This window comes from Gambusia affinis, linkage group LG08 (assembly GCF_019740435.1).
Source record: "Gambusia affinis linkage group LG08, SWU_Gaff_1.0, whole genome shotgun sequence".
Taxonomy (NCBI): Eukaryota; Metazoa; Chordata; class Actinopteri; order Cyprinodontiformes; family Poeciliidae; genus Gambusia; species Gambusia affinis.
In genome coordinates, this window is record NC_057875.1 from 1,140,407 (window position 1) to 1,158,669 (window position 18,263).

The 18,263-nt window shown below is 41.3% G+C and overlaps 1 protein-coding gene across 2 annotated transcripts; it reads right to left on the reverse strand.

Annotated features, from left to right (window-relative positions):
- Nucleotides 1-4,043: 4,043 nt before the first annotated feature.
- Nucleotides 4,044-18,257, reverse strand: wee2 (WEE2 oocyte meiosis inhibiting kinase). Of its 2 annotated transcripts, XM_044123922.1 has the most exons (12): nt 18,164-18,257; nt 17,671-17,977; nt 16,788-16,990; nt 9,207-9,264; nt 8,327-8,496; nt 8,136-8,257; nt 7,140-7,286; nt 6,921-7,019; nt 6,619-6,704; nt 5,898-6,068; nt 5,142-5,290; nt 4,044-4,450 (listed from the first exon to the last, which is right to left on the reverse strand). In XM_044123922.1, exons 2-12 carry the CDS (start codon nt 17,965-17,967, stop codon nt 4,285-4,287), a joined length of 1,668 nt encoding a protein of 555 aa, XP_043979857.1. In that variant the 5' UTR covers nt 17,968-17,977; nt 18,164-18,257; the 3' UTR covers nt 4,044-4,284. The 2 variants fall into 2 exon arrangements, with proteins under 2 accessions (XP_043979857.1, XP_043979856.1); XM_044123921.1 differs by lacking the exon at nt 18,164-18,257 and having other exon boundaries at nt 17,671-18,042.
- Nucleotides 18,258-18,263: the final 6 nt, after the last annotated feature.

Sequence of the window (18,263 nt, forward strand, 5' to 3'; positions counted from 1 at the left end):
AGGTGAGAGATGAAATTAATGCTCAGTTCTGGGTAAACCAGCCCTAATGCACAGACAAAAACAGTTTGATCATTTAATTCAAGTATAGAATATACATTTGCATGCATATTTGATGCATGCTTTAGTGAACAGAAATATGTAAACTATGAAACAAATTCAAGTGTTAACTTTCAGTTCCCTTTTCTTATGAATAGTTTCCTTCCATCAGTAATGTTTCTACGAACACAGCGGGGGCGGGGCCACACGCTTCAGTCACTTCCTGTGCTGCAGGAAACTCATCTGGTCCACCGATGGCAGATGAAGCGGACGGCCGTGTCGAAGAGGCCCTTCAGCAGCCGCGGAGCTTGGATGCAAACGCCCTTCACCAGGGTCAAGGTCAGGGCCACGACGACCTGCTCCTGGGGCAGATCCTTCAGAGAAACCTCCCTGAGCAGCCGCTCCACCTCGTTCACAAGATGGTTCCCCAACTGATGGGCAGCAGACCAACAGAACCGGTCAGAACAGCAAATCAGTGACAACAAGCAATTGATCACGATTAATCAATTAGTGAAGTAATCAGCAGCTACTTTGGTAATTGATTAATCGTTAACAGGAGACATACTGACTGGAAAAAAGAAATTTCCTACAAGAACAACACACTGGGCAGATCTTCAGAGAAAACTACAAAAATAGACATTTTGCATTTAAAGGGACAGTAACGTGTTTTCCAGCCACATAGTGCCGTTTTATTTATTTATGTGGTGCGGTGCGGTGCGGAGCGGTGCGGTGCGGTGCGGTGCGGAGCGGAGCTCACTTCAGAAGGCGACTCAGAGATGTTCCTGGTCAGGTTCTGCGCCGCCCGCGCCACCACCTGCAGCTCAAACTGGGCTGCGATCTCTCTCAGCTCCTGAGCAACGGCCTGGATGTTGATGACTTCCTGCTGGCCTCCTGCAGAAACAGATAAGAGTCAGAGCATCGGCGCCATCACTTCCCTCCACAAACTGCTGAACAGCCTGGACTCTAATGGAGCTCAAACACCCGTCAGGGCTGACAGGACGGCCGTCTGCAACGCCGTTTTCCTGCAGGATCTCCACTAAACTCTCATGGTTTCTGTGATTTTTGACACCATGTTGATAAAAGCAAAGCTGAGAGGCATTCAGAACGTCTCCCAGACTCTGGATTTCTATAACATGGGGAATTTGGATGAAGTCAAACTGGTCTTTGTGCTCCTCAAACTATCTGGAATTTTTATTTCCTTACTTGTTAACACTTGAGCAATCTGTTTAACTAATATAATAAAATTATGGAGCAACTGAGGCAAAAGAAGAAACAGTACAGCATATTTTTGGAAAATCTGGATATTTTCTTTCACAAATGCACTCCTCGGGTTTCTATAACTCAGAGTGATGTCATCGCCCAGGGCGGCCATCTTGTTTGCCAAGTGGGTTTATTAAGACTTTGAAAGCAGGTCAACTCTATGACAAAGTACATTTTTGTTTAGTTTTTAACTACCAGAATGTAGTCATAGCATTAGGAGAATGAAGTAGTCATTTTATGAGAACTCCGACATGAAAAACAAAAAACTAAAATGTGGAATGTTGAGAATCTTATGAAGATAAAACTTATACCGATAATAATCTACATGACCCAGGCTGGTCACATCAGATCTGTATAAATCCATTAAAGATTTTTTCTCAAGAAAAAAACTTTTGTCTTATAATTTTAAGAGGTTTTCTGAAAAAAATGCATCTCTATCCAGCTAATATTATTATTTTATTCTCTAATAAGAATAAATAAATACCAAAACTTGTAGCTTTACTCTAATACTTCAAAGTCAGATTCTGGTAGATTTTTCTCCTTAAATGACCTCTTTGGAAAATGTTCTGTCATTTGTAATTCCTTCCACATGCCAATTATGTTAACAAAATTGTTAGTGGTCATAATGTTGTGCCTGATCAGTGGATGTGTTTATATCACATGAACAAAAGGTTAAACTGAAGGGGAAGTCTAAAACTCCCAACAGTATCAGTGTTGTCTGATTTTACTTTCAGTTTCCTGGTTTGTTGTTGTTGAAAATAACTGATCAGCTGTGATTCAGTGGAACGATTTCAACCATGGGCGGTTCTACATGGGGGCCAGTGCCCTTTTCTCATGAGATAATACTAAATAAATGTATTATGATGATATTAAGTGGCACAGAAACAATAGCTAATTGCTCCTCTTTACTAATTTATTTTTTCCCTTCACAGATTTATGTTAATTAAATAAAAACTGAGGTTCTGCAGTTTTAGTTTCATCTTTGTTGAGACAAGATAACTTTCCATTTCCTAAATTATTGATCTACAGCTCCAGAGGAAACATTATGATCTGGAAGATAGTATATCCTCTGGAGGAAATATTATCTTGTTATTCACTTATCTTGTTTTTTTTTCTATTCCCCCTTCGCCATAAAAAAGTAGCAGGCCCCAACCTGGCAACCCTGGTAAATCTGGACTAGATCCGCCTCTGCGCTACTGTCTATTGATCATAAGAATGAAAACCAGCTTTGGCTGTGAAAATTAAACTCATCCTCCAGTTTTTTGTCGCTACTGTGTACAATTTGACATCCAGGCCTCCCAACGGGAGACAGAGCTACTGACCCGGCCGAGGGAGCCCCACCAGCGGCAGGATATCCTCCAAACACCCGGTGATGTTTCCAGGCAGATGTCCATCTGTCTGTAGCTCCCCGTGATCCTCAGCTTCTACCTGGTTTCCATTATCGTTGATCTCCCGGGATGCAATCAGTTCGTTTCCTTTGGAGCACAGCTCCTTGTTGTAATTCAGGTCTTTGGAGTCAGGTTGGAGAAAGAAATAAACCACCAGAGCGGCGCTTTGCTGGTCCGCGAGAAACCCCAGGTCGCCCATTTATAATCGGTCAGCATCAGCGCTTTTAATAACAAGAAAAACCAGTGAGTTTTGAATTGAGTGGATAAACCAACAAATTCTGAACACAAGTGAGATTAAACTGATGATAGGCGTTAAGGAAAATCCAGTTAAAACAATTAAAACCTTGATGTTAAATGAGGAAAAACAAGTAGCTTCATGCTAACTTTGATTAGCGTCAAAAAGTTAACTTTAACCTAAGCTGCTAACTGCCAACAACAAAACACCAAGTTTCATAAGAGAAAAACAGACTCACTCGCGACTCCCTGTTGTCTTGAAAACATTTAAGTTAAAAGTTGAGATAGTGACATTAACCGTGGAGCTGTTAACCCGCTACCTTGTTACCGCATCAGCCTCCAGTGTTGAACTGTGGGCGACTTCCTTCAGTCAACAATCTTCTAAGGGTGCACGAGGACCAAGTATTACGGTAGTCAAGTTTCAGGCGTAAAAACATCTTTACACATATTTCACCCATCCAATTAAGAAAAGTTTAGATTTTTTTCCATTTTGACTTATTTTAATAAGAAAAAAATACAAGCAGCAATACGTCACCTCTAAAGATTTTGTTTTGATCTGGATACCGTAATGATTAGTATCCTGCGCGATAAAAACAAAACAAAAAAAAAAAAGAAAAAAAAAGGTTGAAGTTGGAGGGACGCATTCAATGGACATAGGAATTCTTCCAACCAAAGAGAGAGGCTTGTTTATTCACAGTAGTTTTAATCGCCAGTTGGGTAATCGCTAGCATTTGAATGGCTAAGATAAACGAGGTTGTAGTTTGAGCTGGGGTGGTTTAAGACAAATTGTAAAAATGGACCAATATGAAAACGTTGTAGGGAAACAAAAAAATAAAATAAATAAATTAAGCTAGAAAAACAAAGACAAGAAAATGTCAAAATATATTTTTGCATAAGTCATTACTATTTAAAATGAGGTCTGTTAGTAAGAGTTATTGAAATAACTGATGTCAGTGAACTGCCTAACTCGTGACTTTACAGCTGGATGGCTCATACTTCCTAAGTATTAGAACTACCTCTGATAAGAAAGGGAAAAATCCCTCCCACTGGAAAGTCCCTTTAAAATAATAACAAGCACAACTTAGCAACAAACAAAAAGTGAAATTAGAATAAAAATTCCATGAATTTGAAAGAAATTAAAATGTTTATTTACAATAATAAAAAAGGGATAAAAGTCAAAGACCAGCCAAGTATGTTGGATTAATGCAGTTACAGGAGGTGCAGGAAACAAATGAACCTCTGTAGAGTTTCAGTTCCACAAGACTGAACACATAGCCATGTCTGCTCACATTCCTGTTACATTGCTTCACTTTGTATTTAGAGCCACCACTTTCAATGGATACATTTCTCCAGATCATCACGAACGTCAGACTCCGTACCCTGGACAACCGAAGCTGACAGATCGAGCAGTTTTCCTGCCAACGAGTTTTCTCCCTGTTCTTGGTACAGAGCCCACCTTGCTGGGAGGTTTCAATGCAGCGGAGAGGTTCTGCTTCGGGGACAACGCCGCCTGCCGCGCCTCCTGGAGCTCCCTGTGTAAAAATAAATACAATTAATGAGAAGCATAAAATAAAAGTTAATTTCATCCTAAATTCATGCATAAAAAATATTCAGATTTATGGCTGTCGATCTCTGGCGCCCCCTGGCTACAGTCTGCATCACTTCTACCTGATGCAAACTATGGAAGCCCATTTGCACCATGGCAGAAAAAAAGGCAAACAGGAAGTTGTAATTATGAGTTTTGAAGCCATAATTTTAAGTTTTATGTGGAACTTGCACAGTTTATAATAGCTGTTATGTATGTTTACAACTTAATTTTGTAACCAACTTTAAAACTCAAAATTACACCTTATTCATTTAAATAGGACCAATTTTCATAATTATAACTTGAAAACTAAATTATAACATTTATTAGCACCTGTTCAGTTTGAAATGACAACTTTTAATACTTACAACTTTTGAAATTATGACCAAGACTTGTAGTTTTGACTAAAGCTTAGGACATACATTACTGATGTCAAAAATATTGATGCTACTGACAATATTTTTGACATTTTAAAAATTATGATTTAAAAAAAAAATGAAGAGCAGAAATGGGCTTTTATAGAACCACATTTCTCCTCTGTAGTAATGCCAAATCTGACCAGAAGGTGGCAGCCATCCCACGTATTGTATGGTAATGCCATGTCTGACCAGAAGGTGGCAGCCACCTTTCCTCCTTACTTCTCCAGCATGGCGGTCCTGAACTTCTCCACGTTGAGTTCCCGCTGCAGCTGCGCGTTCAGCCGCTCGGTCTGCTTCTCCCTCAGCACCGGGTGTCTGCAGAGCTCTTTGGCAGACGGACGATTCACCGGGTCCGGGTCCAGCAGCGACTGAGGGGAAGAAATAAAGAGACGGACCAGGGATTTAGACAGGTGGAGGCTCCAAATTCAGCCAGCGCTAAAACGGTTAATCTGATTCATCATGGTTAATCGATTATTCAAATAATATTCAACTTATTTAATCATTAACTGGAGTACACAGTCTAAAAAAATTTGATTTTGCTAAAAAGCTCGACCGGATGAGGACAACTGACTGTCGCCTCGTCAATCAAGTTCAACAGGAAATGAACAGAGAGAGATTTCTAAATTAACATTTAAAATGAAATGAATTCCTTTAAAACTTTGAATAATACAATATAAAAACCTGGAAAACTGAGAATCTTAAAACATGTTTGGCTTGAGAAAATATGCATAAATTGGTGGTTTTTGATATGGACAGTTGCCCAGGGCAGCACCACAGATGGGATGGACACCCAAGAACTACAAAATAAAATGCATCTCATCTGTCAGTTGGTTCCTGAATAAGTTTGTTACATCTTATATGAATGTGCAGGGGAGTAAATTTCCATTAATTGCTGTTGAGTCCTGGGAGACTACATTACCTGCTCTCTGCTGTAAAAAAATAAGCTCAATCAATAGAATAATAGATTACTAATACCTGAAGTAAGCCTCTGAAAGCGGGAGAAAGCTGCTGCGGCAGCAGGGGCAGCTGCCCCTCTCTGAGCCGGTGCCACTCCTCTCCATTAGAGGGCAGCGGAGCGGCGCCGGCCGCCAGCAGCACCGTCAGACCCAAAGCAAACATGTCCGCCTTCGGCAGGTGGGCGTAGTTCTGAGGATAAAATGAAACAGGAGGTCAATGGGAGAAAGCACTTCTGGTTTATTGGCTCCACAGCCACCAGGTTTCCATTACAAACATTCACAAACTGGCTCTGCAAAAAAAAAAAAAAAAAAAAAAAACTTTTGCAATTGTGTTTTCATTAAATAAGATGGCTGATTAAAATCATACGTGAAAAAGTTTATTCAGATAAATCGTAAAAAAAAAATAATAACCCAGACATGCCATCATCATCATCATCATCATCCTCCTACTACTTCCTGTCGTCTGTCATTTCAGAAAGTAGCAACATCCTGTTGATCACATGACTATGGTGATGTGAATAAAGTTTTTCCATTGCAGTTTTGCAAAATAAACAATTTTCTATGCAGCTGATAAAAAATTAAAAGATTTTTATGATCATACCATTTCGCAATTTTTGCTTGTGGTACGAAAAACCACAAGCCAGAGTTCAAAAAAAAATTTTATAGACTTGTTTCCATAAAGCAAATTTATTTTAGAATTCAAAATCATGCAGCTAGCAAAGCGCCAAGAAGTTCTTCACCTCGTGCAGAACCTCTTTGGCCAGAAAGCGGCTGTCCCCCTCCTCGACCCGAGGCCGGCTCACTGAGGTCACATGACCCAGGTCACCTGCAGGAAACGAGGACGAAACGGAAAACAAAATCATTAAATCAGAGCTTCTAGTCAAAAAATAACTGATAGTCCTCACCTTAATGTCAAAGATATGGGGCAAAAACATGGATGATATCTTTATCATCCATGTTTTTATATCATCCATGTTTTAAAACTCTATAGTAGTCAAGAGTTTTTTAAAAATTGGCCCACTTAAAGCGCCACATTAAATACCAATTTTATAGAGGACTCTGGCTGAAGAGTATTCCTCATCTTCCCCCTCACTGTCTCTCCCTGTAGCGGCGCTGGCCTGCTGGCAGATGAATATATTACCTAGAGGAGAGAGCAACAGCTTTAGCAAACAGGAAGGCTGTATGTAAAGAGAGAACTGCAGGGTTGGAGAACAGGAAGGCTGCAGAGCCCAGTATGAAGACAGAAGCAAACGGAACAAACTTGGTTTGATGTCCAGGTGGACCAGACTGTAGCTGTGGATGAACTTCAGACCCATCGCCACCTGCAGCAGTAGATCCTTTAGCTCCGCCTCCATCAGCAGCTCCCCTTGCGCCGACTTCTTCATGACGGCGTCACTCAGACTTCCACCTTAAATTAGAAAAATCAATTAAATGTTTATCACAATAACTCCAATGAAAGCAAATCTTGTTTTCTGTAGCTTCTCCCCACACAAAGTGGTTTATTTCTGTTTATTTTGAGGATTCAGGCAATAAAAACCCAAAATTCAGTTTCTATATCACATCAGACCAATAACAGGATTATCAGTACAGACCGAACTGAACTTTATCTGCGCTTCTTTTGCATGGAGCCATGGAATTAATTTCATACAAAACACTGATTCTGTTTTTCACAATAATGCATAACTGAGAGACTACTGTATATGTTCTTCAAAAATGAAAAACATGGTGCGATACTGACACCAACCGGCAGGTGGCAGTATATCCTCTGCTACTACACTGATGCCTCAGCCTGACTTGATGTCCAGTTAGTTTGTGATCAATGAGGCAAGTGACAAATCAAGCTATTTAAGTTCTTTAAAGAATAAAAATGTTTTTATCCACTCCGTCTACTTATTTTTTAAATCTATATATGGATTTTGGACAGGCGTTTAATCAGGAAAAATATTGCAAAATTCCTTGCAAATATTTCTAAAACAGCGTCACAAAAATCTGACTTTGAGAGACAAAAATAAGTATGTTTTATTTTATCTCTTAAAGCCTCACCGAGTTTGGAAACTTCACTCTGAAATGCAAACTTTAGATATTCTGATCTCCTCCGCTCTGACAAGGACTGGTGGGTGGATGGATGGATGGATTAATGTCAAACTGTAGTTATCTAAGGAGCTGAATGTTGTCACTAACAAAACATTCATCACCCCCCGCTCCACATCTCCGACCTCTGACCTCCATCATTCCTGTATTTCCTTCAGGCCCTCACCGTCACAGTATTCGTTCTGGATCAGCATGTGGTCGTCTTCTGCCCAGGCTGAATAATATCGGACAACATGAGGGTGGTGGCCCAGCACGGCGTGAGCGTACACTTCCTTCAACGCCAGCTGCCTGGGAGGAAAACCAAACAAGTAACGCACCGAACTGACCCGACCCGATCCGGCGCCGAGCCAAACTCACTCGTTGGCGGAGCCGGCCAGGGGTCGCCTGGAGCGCTTCACGGCGTACAGGCAGCCGTCCAGCCGGTTCACGCATTTATAGACGGTGCCAAACTCGCCGACGCCGACGCACTCCAGCTGCAGGAACTCGCTCTCGTAGCGCGACAGCATGAAGGCCTGGACCGCTCGGCGCTGGTGGGACCAGAAAGAGCAAACACTTTTAAAAGCAGCAGAGTATGGAGGGAAAATGGAGCCATAAAGTTTGTTCCAAGTACAAAAAAATACAAACTGAAAAATTTGTTTGAAACTGAAAAAAAGACAGATTTGAATCTAAAGATAAAATTTAAATCTCAAAATGAAATTGAAAAAAATGCTTTGAAACTGGAAAAAAACATTTTGAAACTGAAAATAAAATTAGGCTCTTATTTTATATTTTAATACTTTTTCAGTTTAAAATATTTGAGACTGAAAAAAAGAAACTACTTTCCAGATTCAAGTTTTTTTTTCTTAATTTTTTTCTCCCACTTTCAAATTTTCTTCAAATTAATTTAAATTTCAGAACTTTTTTTCCCCCAGTTTCAATTAGTTTTTCTTTTGAACAAACGTTATGGTCTGAATTTAGCTCCATACAGAGCATCATGCAGAGGAAGTCCCGGATTCTCTTTGATCTCACCAAATATGGTGCTACTTCCTCCCTAAAACAACAACAAAAAACAGAAAGGTGTCTGACAGCATTCAGTTTTCATTTCCCTCAGAGGAATCCCGGAAACAGAACTGGCAGAGTCATTTTGGACAAAACGAGGCGCCAGCTGACGATGACAGAGCCGATGATGAAGGCTCAGCGGAGAAATCTGATAGGCTGGATTATTTTCAGCCGTGGGCATCGATAAAAATAGTCGTACCTTTGGTGGGAGGAAGGCTTCATCATCCTCTTCAGATGACGTCAGGTTGTGCTTCAACCTGAAAGATTTTTTTTTTTTTTTTTTAAATTTTATTTTAAGTTTTCAAGGTTTAAAACATACAGATAAACAAACAGATAAAACCCAGACACACAGGTCATACATAAAACATTCCAGTTGACAAATGGTGTAAACACACACAACAAATGTATACAAAGTCCTATACATAGGAATGCATACGGCCATTAAGGTGAGACAGAGGGGGGAGTCTAACTTGGTGTTCAACTTAGTCTAGTCTGTGAAAAGTGTTCCAGGAAGGGATTCCAGTAGCATGAAAAAGTGTCTTTAGAGCCTTTACGAAGTCTTTCCATCTGTATAATGGACATCATGTCCGTCACCCAAAGGCGGAATGAGGGGGGAACAGAGGACCTCCAGTCCCTCAGGATTAGTCTCTTGGCTACAATCAGTCCCAGTTCTAACGGTTGCCGCATTGCAGCGGGTATAGTCCCTGGTACCCGAGGGCATCCGAAAATTATAAGTCCTGGTTCAGGTTGCATTGGAGTCTTGTATGCCTTGGAGTACCAATCAAACACTTTAGACCAAAGGCCTGATAATGAAGGACAGGACCAAAAAGCATGAGACAGTGAGCCTTCGGAAATGTTACACCTGTCACACATTGGGGAGATAGAAGGATAAATCTTATGTAATTTGACCTTTGAATAGTGTAACCGATGTGTGATTTTAAACTGAATTAGCTGATGTCTACTGTTTATTGAACACGAGCGAATTTTGGAGAGGCATCTGTTCCATAAAGGTTCAGGGATTGTTATCCCTAGCTCTTTTCCCCAGGCCTCCCTGATTTTTGTGGTGGATGCAGCAGTGCGGTCACCAAGTAGATGTACAATTCTTGTAACGAGATGTTTAGAGTCAGGGGGACTCTCAAGGATGTCAAAAATGTCATTCTCTCTTGGAAGAGTGTCAAAGTTCTCAATTTTTGACTTAATGTAATGCCTGACCTGTAGATATCGAAAGAAGTGAGAATGGGGCAGATTGTATTTTTCTTTCAATAGGCCGAATGATGCAAACTTATTGCCAATATACATGTCCTTAATCGACACCAATCCTCTTTCCCTCCATTCATGATAAGCTTTGTCCTGCCAAGGAGGCAAAAAACTGTGATTAAAGCAAAACGGCGTCTGTACTGATGTATTTGGCAGTGCAAGGAAAGTCCTGATCTGATTTAGAATTCTTACTTCATGTCTCAACACAAAGCTCAAATTTCGATAGGCTTCAGGTTTTTCAAGCCGGGCAAATAGCAGAGCTGGTAGGGAGGAATTATTCACCAGATTGGACTCCATCTTGAGCCACAAAGGAATGTTAGTCATTGGGTTACCTGGGGAGTCCTGTTGCCAATACATTAATGCTCTGATGTTGGCAGCCCAATAATAGTGTTTAAATATAGGCAGGCCCAGACCTCCCTCCTCCCTCGGCCTCTGTAAATGCACTTTAGAAATCCTAGCATTTTTCCCATTCCATATGTAGGATTGAATGATCGAATCCAAGTCCTTGTAAAAAGTTGCTGTGAGATAAATAGGAAGATTTTGACATAAGTACAAGAACCTAGGTAGGGTGATCATTTTGATTGAATTAATGCGTCCAATCATTGACAGAGGCAAAGTCTTCCAGTACTCAATATTTTGCTTTAATCCTGATAAAAACTCCGCAAAGTTTAGTTTGAAAATAAGTTTGGGGTCTTTGGGTATAGTAAGACCAAGATAGGTGAGATGGCTCTCAACCACTTTGAATGGAACTTTCTGCAAGAACCCAGATGGGAATGTATTTGAAAGAGGCATCAACTCACTCTTTGACCAATTTATTGTATATCCGGAAATTTTACTGAAAGATGTAATCAGGCTGAGCAGGAAGGGGAAAGACTTCACAGTGTCGTGCAAGTATAATATCACATCATCAGCATATAAACTAATGAGTGTTTCAACACCACCGACTCGAAGACCTTCAATGGACGGGTGCGTCCTTATTGCCACAGCAAGTGGCTCCAAGGCAATAGCAAAAAGTGCTGGTGACAGCGGGCAGCCCTGCTGAACTGAGCGCTGTAGCTGAAATGGCGCTGACCGATCATTGTTTGTCAGGATGGAGCACATGGGTTCTTGATATATCAGTTTCACCCATGAAATAAAAGTCTCGCCGAACCCAAACCTACGCAATGATTCAAACATAAATGGCCATTCTACCTGGTCAAAGGCTTTGTAAAAGGCCAAGGGCCAAAATAGAGGCATTAGCATTTTTATGGTCGAAGTATATAGTGTTAAGTAGTCGTCTTACATTAAAAAAAGATAATCTACCAGGAATAAACCCTGTTTGATCCGGATGAATGATAGATGTTAAACATTTATTCAGTCTAGTGGCCAAAATTTTTGTGATTATCTTGCGATCAACATTTTGCAGTGCAATTGGCCTAAAGCTGGCCGGGTCGGTTTTGTCCCTCCCCTTTTTAGGAAAAAGAGAAATGTTGGCCTCATAGAGAGTTCTGGGCAGTTTTCCATCCTTTTTTGAAGCAGACATCATTCTAAACAAGAGTGGTGCAAGAAGGTCGCAAAATTTTTTATAGAAATCCGAGCCAAAGCCGTCAGGCCCGGCCACTTTGCCAGATGGGAGGGATTTTATAGCTTCTGTGACCTCTTGAAGCGTCAAGTCGGATTCCAGATAGTCCCTGTCAGATTTATTCAGTTTAGGCAACGGGAGGGAATCAAAAAAATCATTAAAATCGGATTGTGTTGCATTATTCTCGGAGGAATACAGGTTGGTGTAGAACTCTCTGAATCTACGATTTATGTCAGCAGGGTTGGTTAAGAGCACGCCGGACTTTGACTTGATGCTATAGATTGACCTTGTGGCTTGGGCACCCTTGAGCTGTAGTGCTAACAGTTTCCCAGGTTTATCACCAAGCTCAAAATTCTTTTGTCGTAGTTTCCAGAGCAAGTTACTAACCTGGCTGCTCATAATTTCGTTATATTCATATCTAAGTTTAAGTATTTCCTTATAGTCGTCAGGTGATTCAGAAATTTGGTATTTTCTTTCCAGATTGGGGAGGGCACAGTTGATTTCAAATAGACGTTTATCTCTTTCTTTTTTAAGGGCTGAAGTGTAGGAAATTATTTCGCCCCGAATAACGGTCTTCAATGCTTCCCACAAGATGGGATCAGAGACTTCACCATTATCATTTATTTTTATAAAGTCCTTTAATTTGGAGGTTATGTTTTTAACAAAGTTATCATCATTAAGAAGGTTTGCATTAAGTCGCCAGGAGTAAGCCTGTCTGGGGAGGGACAGATTTAGTGATAAAGCTAGGGGGCAATGATCAGAAATAAGTATATTATGGTATTTAGAGTCAGCAATTTGAGAAATAAGATTGTTACTTATTAGAAAATAATCAATCCTGCTGTAGGATTTATGCACATGCGAGTAAAATGAGTACTCTCTACTTGTAGGATGTTGAGCCCTCCAAATATCAACCATATTTCTTGCTTTGAGAAGATTATTTAGAAGTTTGGTAGACGCTGTATCGGATGTTGGTCGTTTAGATGATCTGTCAAGAAAGGGGTCAAGATAACAGTTCAAATCCCCTGCTATTATTACATTTGAATGGCTATCATCAGGAAGCAGGTCAAAAACCTTTCTAAAAAAATTAGGATCATCTGAATTTGGGCCGTAAACATTAAGGAGAATTAAAGGTTTCGAGTCTATGGTGCCAGTTACCATCACGTACCTGCCCATAGGGTCATTGACCACAGATGATGCCTGAAATGGGATATTCTTTCTCAATAATATGGCTACACCACGAGCATGTGAAGTGAATGGTGACTGGTATATCTGGGACACCCAGCTACACTTTAATCTATCTTGTGCATCTTTTCTAATATGGGTCTCTTGTAAGAAAACAATGTCCGCAGCTAAGGACTTCAGGTGTTTAAAAACTTTCCCCCTCTTCCTTGCACTACCAAGACCTTTTACATTCCATGAGATCAGTTGCAGGTTTCTCCCCTCCGTCCGCCCCCCACCACAAACATCAGTCATTGAACACATATATTGTCAGAGCTGGCAGTTTTGATGTTGTGTGATACAAACAAATAACATATGCACATCTGGGTAAAACGAAAGAGACACATAACACACACCCCAAACTCCCCCCCTCCCACATCCCGGCGTCTACGGAATACGACGCACATCTCCCCCTAAGCAAAACAGGAGCTGCCGGACAGATAGCGGACCGAACGATCAGGTCGCGACATCCTCCTCCACAACAAACATTAGACTGGCAGATGAACTAAACAACTCAACCAGATAATCTTAAAGTGTATTTTCTAAAAGAACAGACCCAGGCTATTCAGCTTGCGTTCAGGGCGTCTGTACATTTTTAAAGATATTGTTCGTAGGATAAACCACTGCGTGATGCAGGTGGCTAACAACAGGGAGTCCGCACCCTTAGAAGAGAAGAGATGAAAAAGAGAGAAAGAATGCCACTTGGCTCACTATTCCCTTTCAGTCGTGCCGCCCTTCCTCCGCAGGCGAGCCGCCTCCGCCTGATCCGGGTCGTTGAATACCTCAGGGGGGTTGCCGTCCAGCCACTGCACCTGCAGCCGGGCCGGGTACCGTAGCTGGAACTTGATTCCCCCCTCTCAAGGCTTGCATCACGTTTTGAAATGCGGCGCTGGCTCATCACTTCGCTGGTGTAGTCAGGAAAAATCAGCACTTTGTTCCCCTTGTATTCCAACGGCTGCGTCCTGGCCAGGCGTAGAATTTGCTCTTTCATCTGAAAGTGATGTATTCGGGCGATGATGGTACGTGGTTTCTCGCCCGCCGCCGGCTTGGGCCACAGAGAGCGGTGTGCGCGGTCGACCTTCAGTGGATGCGGGAAATGTTGTTTCCCCAGTAATTCGGGAATAAGTTTAGAGACAAACTCAGTTGGTCTCCCTTCTTCTGAGTTTTCTTTTACACCAACGATTTTGATGTTGTGCCTTCGGGAACGAGCCTCCAAGTCCAGCAACTTAGTTTGCTGCTGAGTAACAAGCTTAGCGAGCTCCGCACACTTCGCATCAAGTTCCCCTAGTCGCTCCTCGTGTGCGTTGATTGCTGATTCTTGGCCGGCCATGCGGTTCTGTAAGTCAGTCTGTGCAGCTAGAATAGACTGGAGCCTGACTTCAAGGGCGTCGAAACGCTCATCAAGCCTCTCCAGAATTGAGGCCGACATATTTTTACATATTTCCTGGCACATTACCAGCATCTGGGTTTTGTCTCCCGAAGCGCAGTCCCCAGCTTCGTTCACAGTCCCACTGGCGAGGCCACTGCTAGCATTAGCTTCGTTAGCGTTAGCACCACCGATGTATCCGTCCATAGTCTTATTTTTACCGGAGTTTGTGGCTTTTTTCGGCGGCGGCATGATACCCGGTTACTAGTCAGAGGTGCAGAACCAACAGCGCTGGGTCCTGGATGTTTTTATCGTGGTTTTTAGATATTTGTTTAAAGTTGTGGTGGAGAGCGCAAACCAACACGTCTACATCCTGCAGCTGCGCACTAGCGCCCCCCCAACCTGAAAGATTTTTAACAGAAGCCCTCAACATTACCAAATGAAAATTAAAAAAAGATATCCCATTTGTGCCCTTTTATCCGTCCCTCATCAGTCCCTTTAAATCCAGAATATAATTCCAATTCTCCTTGTCACACACAAAAGCCATAAATAATCAGCTGCATCATCCATCAGAGATCCGAATGATCCAGATATTCTTAACTGAATACTCATTTTTATTAAATGATAATAAAAATCTGAAAATAACTGCAAAGAATTAAAGAAAAACACATCTCCCATCCCACGTGTTATAAACAATTCAAACTTTGCTGTGACACTACTTTGTTCTGTGTTAAATGTGTTCATTTTAAAGTACATCTCTTTTTTTTTTGCTTATTTTTTAATTCTTCATTTTCTTGTCAAACTGGATCTATTTTGAATATAAATACCTGTTTGTTAGTCTAGAGAACTAACTGGTGAATTAATAAAGAAAACTAAGGAGAATGATTTCCAAGCCTTTATAGTTACTTTAATTTTTTCAGAATGTGAAGCTTGAAAACTTTTCCAGCTTTGATGGTAAAAATCTTAAATGAAGAAAAAAATAATCATTTTGTCCCACATCAAGATCATGAATGTTTCAAAAGTGTTAAAACATTAAACTGTTGAAAAAATAAATAGCTATCACTAAATAATATTTGACATCTTTCCACACTGATCAATCCCTCTGGGATTTCATAATTGCTTTTGTGATTTTTTTTGCAGTAAAAATTTTGTTTGTGATGCTAAATTAAAAATATATGCGAGAAATTTTGACTTTGTTAAATATCACATGTTTTAAACCATAAGATAAGTTTTTGTTATTTGCTGTATTAATCACAGAATATAACTTGACATTAGTTAAGGCTACAGAGAACTAAAAGTAAGAAATACTGCCACCTACAGGTGGAGGTTAGCATCATTTAAAAACAAAGTTTTTGACAATTTTTTGAAGAAAATTTGCAATAAACTCAGAATTATGCATTAGTGCAAAATATGTGTGGATCTACTGATCCACAACTGCCAAAAACTGGACAGACTCATTGATGCAATTAGTCAGTAAAGAGATAAAAATGGTTTTGATTTGATTGATAAAATATTTAAGAACACAACTGTTATCTTGAATATTATATTTGAGTGTTATATTTACTTTCTTCTTCCTCCGTTGTTGCATTAGTTTCTGATATTTCAACTGTTAAGGTAAGGAAAGGTCATTTTATTGATAAATAACATTTTCAGCAACAAGGCCGTTCAAAGTTTTTTTCTCTCCATAGCAGCTACACCTGGAGCTACACCTGGAGCTACACCTGGAGCTACACCTGGAGCTACACCTGGAGCTACACCTGGAGCTACACCTGGAGCTACACCTGGAGCTACACCTGGAGCTACACCTGGAGCTACACCTGGTCTGGTGTTTGATTGGCTGAGAATCAGCTCAGATATCGCTGCCAACAACAAAACATTGCTATACTTTTACTTCTCATGAACACAGAAAGTTCTCCTGGTTTGTTTGTGCTCCGTCGTCTCAAACCTCCAGTCGGCCGAGGCAGATGGCTGCTGGTACTGATCCAGGTTCTGGTTCTGGTGGAAGTTTTTGTTAAACTTGGACTTTTGCTTCTCTACTGTCGCCACATACATGCGCAGTAAAAGCTGTCAGTTAATCCTGCTGGTATTTGTACAGTTTGACTCATTCTAAATAACATTTATGCCATTATTGCACATTGATTTTTATTTTTTATATAATTAATGTGTTGTCTTTTAGAACACATAAAAAGAGAAAATAATTGCACATCCTTTGGATTATATGGTGTTTCTGATAACTGCACAGTATGTTACAATTTTGCTTTTTAATTTTTTTATGAGCTTATATCTTGATGTTACTGTTGCACCTGAATTTTTCCCGCTGTGGAAATATGTCTGCACTTTAAAATGTCTAATTGATGAGAGACGTCCTGGTAAAACACCTGTTGCTGTAATCGTGGGCCTTCTCTTCGCAGCTCCTCCAGAGCACCTCGCTCTTTCTGCGGACCGTTTCCGGGGTGAAGGGATTCACGTTGACCGAAGGAGCCCGGACCAGGCAGGCGGCAGCGGAGGCGAAACGCAGACTCCTCTGGCGGTGACTGACCTTAACGTTGGAGAACGGCTGGGAGGATTTGGAGAGCAAACTCTACAAGAATGAAATAAAATGATTCAGGTTGATCAGAAGGAGGAAATTCACCTCAATCAATTAATCAAGTTCACTTGTGTAGCACATTTCAGCAACAAGGCAGATCAACGTGCTTTAAATCATAAAAACATCAAACAGTCACAAACGAAACCGATAAACATTACATCAAAATCATCAAGACATCAAACATGTTGGTCAATGTTTTAATTATTATGGTTCAAATTCAAATTCATTCAGTGATTTATAAACTACCAACAATGTTTTAAAGTCTCTGAGCTCCAGGGAGCCAGTCAAGGACTGTAGAACCGGGTGATGTGCTCCATCTTCCTGGTTTTAGTGAGAACAGCAGCAGCAGCGATGTGGATCAGTGAGGACACTGTTGCACTAATCAAGGCAACTAAAGAGGATTCATGGGTGAGTTTGTCTAGACCAGTGGTGCTCAAAGTGGGTCCTGGAGGGCCGGCATCCTGCAGGTTTTATTCTCTCACTGGTGGTAGAAACAACTTTTCCAGCAGGTCAATGTTCTTCTTAAGCCTCTAACGAGCCATCATTGGATCCAGGTCCATTAAACCAGGGAGAGAACCAACACATGCAGGATGCCGGCCCTCCAGGACCCACTTTGGACACCACTGCTGCAGATCTTCCTTTAATGATCGAGATGTTCTCCAAGTGGTTCTTACCTTGGGAGTGTTGGGCGTGTCGCAGAGTCTCAGTTTCCTCCAGGAGGCGTAAGGTATGGGGCTGGCGCTCTGCAGGGGGGACGAGGAGTTGCTCCTGCTGCTGTGGCGCTGCACCCGGGGCGTCCTGCCGACCAGGCCGGGACTGCACACCCGGCGGCCAGCGCAGTCATCCGAGGTGTTGTCGCTGCTGTTTCCCTCCTCGCCGCAGCTGGAGAAGTCCAGCTGCTGGCTGATCTCACCAAACAGAGCCGCCATGCCTGAAGAATGAGGCTTTGGGAAGGTTTCCTTCATGTTCATCAACTCTGACCTGAAAATCAAACACGCAGCCTTAAATATAGGCCTTCTCCTATTCCCCATCCAAGTGATGCTCAATATCGTTGATTAATACAAACGTTTCGGTTTTATCCATATAAAATGTGACGTTTTCGAGAAATAACAATAAAAAACTCATATTTATGTATAAGACCCCCTAGAAAAAGTAATGTTTACTTACAAATAACACGCCCAGCGCTCCACCACAAACACGCTCACATTTAGCGCCAGGTATGTAAAGTACTTCCTGTTTAAATCAATTAGCGCACCGGGTGAACGCA

What these genes read in the sequence shown, in the direction of transcription:
- wee2 (XM_044123921.1), bottom strand. Translation starts at nt 18,027, where the DNA reads ATGGGGAATAGGAGAAGGCCTATATTTAAGGCTGCGTGTTTGATTTTC. An exon ending in CTTTCAGAGGCTTACTTCAG is followed by an intron (nt 5,291 to 5,897) that starts GTATTAGTAATC and finishes TCTTCCCCTCAG; the next exon opens with TCGCTGCTGGACCCGGACCC. An exon ending in AGGACCGCCATGCTGGAGAA is followed by an intron (nt 4,451 to 5,141) that starts GTAAGGAGGAAA and finishes ATTTTTACACAG; the next exon opens with GGAGCTCCAGGAGGCGCGGC.